Consider the following 6,141-nt stretch of genomic DNA (forward strand, 5'->3'; position numbering starts at 1 on the left):
GTAAGAGACGACTGCCGTAACTTCGTCTGGTATCGTTGAAATCAATCAGCGGCAGCGCCCTTTTCCAATCTCGCGGAAATTGCATGGCGCGCGCGCGAAATAAAAATTATAAGATTCCTCGCTGGAATTACAAAGTTTTCTTTTTTTTTTCTTCCTTTTTCCTCGCCCCTACTCCTTTCCGTCCGATCGCGCCTGATTCTTTGTTTTACACGCGCAATCGATGCGACACGCGATTTGTCGTTCAGCTGGAATAACATTGCAATTCGACAGCTCGCGCTATTTATTGAATTTTCCGCGCGGAGATTATCGAGAAGCATCGGGCTTTCTTTACGACTCCGACGAATCGTTTCCTCTTCCGATACATTTCTCAAGTCGATCGCCAAGGCCACAACTCTCTACGTGAAGGGACCTCAGCTGAGATCAGTCGCTAGCGGAGCACGCGAGCATTAGCGCTCGCGTGAGCGCGCGCCTTCGCCGCCTGGTGCCCGAGATAAGAAAGGCAGAAGCTCCGGGCTACGCGATACATGCCCCGCGATCGATCGCAGCGGATTCGCGGCTGGAGAGGGCGAGAAAGAGATTAAAGTGGCGCGGGAAAATCGAGTTTCACAGCCGATTGAAAGTCCCCCGCTCCTCGGTCGGCGCGCCATGTGAAGTCCTCAGTCTGTCGCGAGCCACCATGACGGAGATCCGGCAAGGCGCCAAGTCGCCGGAGCTGCTGCGCGACGAGCTCGCGATCGTCCTCGGCAAGGTCGGCGATCTGAAGCTCGCCTCCAGAGCCGCGAAGCTGTCCTGCCTGTACTTGAAGCTGAAGCGCAGTCCGCTCGCGGTCAGGCTCAAGAGGAAGGCGTCGCTCGGCCTGGCGGTTTTGGCTCTGGCGTGCGCGCTGCGCTGGGCGAGGACCTATTACGAGAACGTCAGATTCGACAGAGTGAGTCTTGTCAAATGCGGGCTTGTCCACGAAATTACGGGCGGCGCGTTCGTGTGCAGTGCCTGCTGGATGTGCCGTCGTTTGCCAGGCAGGTCTTCCGCCCGGCCGAGGACTGCTCGATTTGCCAGGACGTTCAACAGGTCGAGAAGATTGCCAGGATCGATGCGGAATTGTTCGAGGAACGGTAATTTCAGTGGGCGCTCGCTTTCCCCAGCTGAAAAATGAAATTGGGCTGTCCCAGCGCGCGATGATCCATCGCCGACGCGGCAAACGAGTTCGCGTCGCCTTCGCCGCCGCCGCCGCCGCCGCCGCCTCGCGTGTTTATTATTCAAGCGGCACGCGAACGACCTCGCGTCCTCCTTCGATTTTTTCGTTTTCCACTTCTCGCCGTAACGCTGCCAAATAATTCCTTTGCGCATTGGAAATCCGTTACGGGATCCCCTTCCCCTTCGGAGCTTTTCCCGTTTAGCCGCCGCATCCTTTCTCCCCTGATTTTTCACGTTCTAATAATTCCCAAGCACATCAATCCATTTGCGCGCTACGCGCTCGCGTTTCCGTCCGCCGTGGAGCCTTTTCCTTCGCCGACTTTGCGATAATCCCCCGGCGCCTAATCTACATTAGCACTGAAAGCCGCGCGAGGCATCGCTGCAAGAATAAAGGGAGCGCTTGGATGTGCATCGGCAGCTACGCGTACTCGGGCCGGCCGGTGGTGATAACCGACGCAGCAGCCGACTGGACGGCCATGGAGCAGTTCTCGTTCGCGTTCTTGAAGCAGCTGTACGAGGGTCGCGAGGCCGACTGCCAGTTCTTCCCCTACGAGACCGAGTTCCGCAGCTTGCGGGACGTCTTCAACATGAGCGCCGGTCGTGCGCTGTTACGGGCTGGCACCAGGCCTTGGTACGTCGGATGGTGGGTGCACATTATCTGCTTCTTCGCTTCTGCCTCAGCCGCGACACACATTCGCAAACTGCCTTTCGTGTTGCTTGCCTGCGCGCTTTCGCTGGCTATATGTCGTCGTCGTCGTCGTCGGCGTCGTCGGCGTCGTCGGCGTCGTTGCGCGCGCGCGACGCTGCTCGACGACTCGACGAGGCCGGCTATTATTTGACCTCCTTGCGCGCTTCCGAGGAAAACGCGACGATTGCTTTGACTCGCGCGAGCTCGAGCTAACGCCCTTTCGACGACATTGCCGAAGGAGCAACTGCGACGAGACGATAGGGGCGATTCTCCGGCAGCACTATCGACGGCCCTATTTCCTGCCGGACACCGCCGAGAGCGAGAAAACCGACTGGCTGTTCATGGGCAGTCCCGGCTACGGCGCGCCCATGCACGTAAGCGACACTCTGCCCTAAGCGACGGTCACATCTCGAAAAGAAACCGACAAACACGGCTCTCGAATTTAGGTCGACGACGTGGAGTATCCGTCGTGGCAGGCGCAGATTCGCGGCCGCAAGAGATGGATCCTCGAGCCGCCGCGCGAGTGCCACTACGTCTGCAGACGACTCGAGGTGACCGTCGATCCTGGAGAAATCCGTGAGTCTCGATTCGTTCGCTCGCGATCCCCCGCGCAAGCTAAATCGATTTTTCATTGGCAGTCGTGTTGGATACGAACAAGTGGTACCACCAGACGACGATCGTCTCCGAGGACATCAGCATAACCATCGGGGCGGAGTACGATTGATTTGACCCCTTCCGCTTACGCCGAAGCACCTGTCTCCATTGGTCTGCTAATCGTTGGGCAACTTTCAAAGTTTAGCGCTCTGTGGATTCTACGTGAAATAGATGTTCGATCTTGACGTCGACTATCGAAGATGTCGCCGCTGTTGCCAAAAAAAGAGCTTCATCACTATGGAAGATACTCCAATTTCTTTTTAATTTCAAGTAGCTGTGACTGTTTATTTGCTTAATAAGGGTGAAACGAATATTGTAGATTACTTTGAAACTTTAATAAAAACGGATCGATGGTGTATGAAAATATTCTCGCATTGAAAACGTGACCGGGCATTGTCAGCTTGGCGCAATAACTTCGACTAGCTAGTAAATAAAACCATTCGTTGAAAGCATATTGGGAAGCACGCGCGGACAGCACGTGCACAAAACGGTAAGTAAAGAAAAAAAGAAAATAGCCGCGTAGAAGTGATTCCCAGGTAAGGAGAGGGATGTGCGCGTACAGTGTCACGCGTGAATTACAAATGCCTCACGAAATTCTGCTCTCGGTGCATATCCAGAGGCTCGTTCGAATAACTTTTAACTACGTCCGTGAAAAATTGCTCAAATGTACTCTTTGAATGGACTTCCATCATGACAGTTGCGACATTGTTTCCAAGCGAAGCGACGTTGAATTCGGTGAAGTACGGGTATCAACGCACGCCAGAGCAATTTCAGCTGTACTAGCGGTCGTTCGTATTTCACTTATCCGGAGCCGCCTGCCGCGCTAAGATTTTTATCCGGCTACGAAGTAAAGTTTAAAAGCCGCGACGTCGATGCCAAATTCACAATTGTCCCGGAAAAAAATTGCAGTACCGGTCGGCCTGGCTTCTCTCACCGATACGACATTAAAGTCCGACTAATGGGTTTTTGATTACCATCGTTTTGGGTTGGAAGCAAAGTGGGCACCACCGCAACATAACCGTCTTCGATGACATCGCCACTCGAGCGAAATACAATTAACTGCCACGTTCGACTAAAAGCGTATGCACCCTCGTGCATACAACGGATCGGCCGTGTGTTTTACGCGTCGCGTTGTGGGTCAAAGCTCGTGTCGATCCGAGTGTCGAATTCCCGATGCAGATGTCGCCATCGGACTAGTCGCGCGAGCTTGCGGCCGACCGATCGATCCGGATTTTCAAATATGGAAATCGTTCAACGTTTGATCAGACGAGCTTGACAATCCGGTTAATTTCAACTTTGTTCTCCAGGCCACGTTTTTCTTCTCTTTTTTTGTTTTATTTTCGAATTGGCTATCAGGTGTTTCGTAGGGAACGTTGCTATTGCTTTGGCAGTTTAATAAAGTTGGCGAGTTGTCGGGGAAACTGATGGCGTTGAATTTTTCATGAATTTAATATACCTAGCCGGCAAAACAAGGTAAACCGCTAACAAAAAAATTTTTTTTATGCTCGACAAAGTTGTGAACTCTAAACAGCTGAAAGTTCGACCAAAGCTGTGGGAAAAAAATAAAGGAACTATTTATAGCAACTCGACAATTGAATTAAAACATTTTATGGTCGTATAAAGGAACTTTGTTTATCACTCGGCAACTGTGATATTATTTAATGATGATTTCAAATAGAATATCAACTTATTATTAAAACATAAACCCGAAAACATAACCGATTATGACGTGATTTATACATCGAACAACTTATTATATTTATTGAAGAGGTAGAACAAAATACGTTGTACTCATCGCGATGAACTTATCACAATCGAAAATACTGAAAGAAACGTAAGTGTTGTCCGATGAAAAAAAGGCGGCGATCGATAAAAAAAAAGTATGTTACACGTGGCGCAACCTTCCACCCTCCCCTCCCGCGATCGCAAAAAAATAAGACTTCCGAAGAATCAGGTACACCCCCCAAAAGTACGCAACAGCAGGCAGCATCTTACAAAAACGCAGTCGTAGAATCTCATTAACCGGCACGGCCGCGGGTCATTCGATACGCGACGGCTGCGCAGCAGCGCCTCGGAAGGAAAACAAAAAAGCCCCGAGAAAGGCGGCATAATTAAGTTCCCGTGTGCGAGGCACGCGCGCGTATGCGCTTGAAGCGAGGCGGGCACGAGAAGGGGGGGGGGCGGCGGTGCTAAAGGTGCGAGGGGTTATTGCTCGCCCCTACGTAGATCGTAGCTCGTAGCAGATGGCACAAGACATAGAGCACCTGGCGGCAGGTGACGAGTACGCATGTACTGCACGCACGGTCCCCCCGCGAACGGATAACTGTTTCATTTCGCTTTATTTATTTCTTGTCGCCCCCCCCCCTTCCCTAGAAACGCGCGCTGACGAAAAATCGCGAGCGCGAAATATCGATCTCGACAGGTTGGCGCTTCGCTCTTTTTTTTTTTATTTTTTTTTAACTTTCATTTGCGCGCGCGCGATATTTGGGTCGGAAGGTAACTACCTACTACCTACTTTGCGGGTGGTGTACTTGCGCGAGCACAGGGGGTTTTTTTTCGATCGCGCGAGTTTTCGAGTGGGTTTGAATTATAATGACGTATTCATTTGTTTTTGAGGACGCGGAAGTAATTTTGAAGTAATTTTAAAGTGGGGAGGGTGGAGGGTGGAATCGAACTACCGGGTGCGCTTATTTTGGAACTTTGTCTTCATGCCGATCCCACGCGTCACCATTGTATCGTCGACTCGAAAAATCGCGGAAAAACAAGTACATCTTATCAACAGTGAAAGCGGGCGTTGTAGACGCGTCTTCATTGATGTTTTAAGCAATCACGACAATTGCCACGGGTACATCCCAACGTGCAACCACAACGAGCTTTACCTCTATTATGGAATTCGCATCTCCACGGTAATTACAGTTCGCGCATGATCGCTTGGCCAACGTTCATATTCTCAAAATTGGAGCATTCCTCGATGCCACTTTGCATTCCAGACTATAATATAGTTCTAAGTCGTTTAAACCACCACGCTACGTTGGATGAAAAATGAAAAGAAGGCTCGTACCGAATTGGCAATAAAACAGTCAATCTTTGCTGATATTGTTGTACTGTCCTAGAGCAACATTGACCATTTGCGGATTAATAGTTTTGCGCAATTTGCTTGACTGCAAAAAAAAAAAAAGAAAAAACAGGAAAAATCTCACTGCCATCCGTGCTGAAATAAATAAAAATCCTCGGTCGTTCGTCGCTGGGAAATACAATTTCAGAGAGCCGCGGCTGCCGCTGACAAAAAAAAAACAAAAAAAAGAAAAACAAGCAAGGAAAAACGATCGGCCGAAAATTCGTAGCTGCGCGCATATAATCCCCATCGAAAAAACAAGTAGCTGCCGCTGCTACTCGCGAATTTTCAATGCTCCTCTTCCTGTCTGTCCGGCAACCTTACTATGCTTCTGGCCTCCCCCCCTCCCCTCTAGGTGAGTGTGTGTGCATCACCGCTACCGCCGCCGCTGCTGCTGCTTCGCTTCGGCTCGCTTTTCATTTTCTATAACCGTTCGCCTGCAGCGCAGTTCTCTCTCTCTCTCTCTCTCTCCCTCTCACTCTCGCACTCG

General features: G+C 50.7%; 1 protein-coding gene across 1 annotated transcript; it reads left to right on the top strand.

Annotated features, from left to right (window-relative positions):
* Positions 1–505: 505 nt before the first annotated feature.
* On the top strand, positions 506–2,886 carry LOC131666944 (uncharacterized). The gene is made up of 6 exons (XM_058940049.1): positions 506–928; positions 988–1,112; positions 1,613–1,837; positions 2,121–2,256; positions 2,329–2,458; positions 2,521–2,886. Exons 1-6 carry the CDS (start codon positions 677–679, stop codon positions 2,604–2,606), a joined length of 954 nt encoding a protein of 317 aa, XP_058796032.1. The 5' UTR covers positions 506–676; the 3' UTR covers positions 2,607–2,886.
* The last annotated feature ends 3,255 nt before the right edge of the window (positions 2,887–6,141 follow it).

This window comes from Phymastichus coffea, unplaced genomic scaffold, assembly GCF_024137745.1.
Source record: "Phymastichus coffea isolate CEN01 unplaced genomic scaffold, Cenicafe_Pcof_1.1 PCOF00062, whole genome shotgun sequence".
NCBI classification, from domain to species: Eukaryota; Metazoa; Arthropoda; class Insecta; order Hymenoptera; family Eulophidae; genus Phymastichus; species Phymastichus coffea.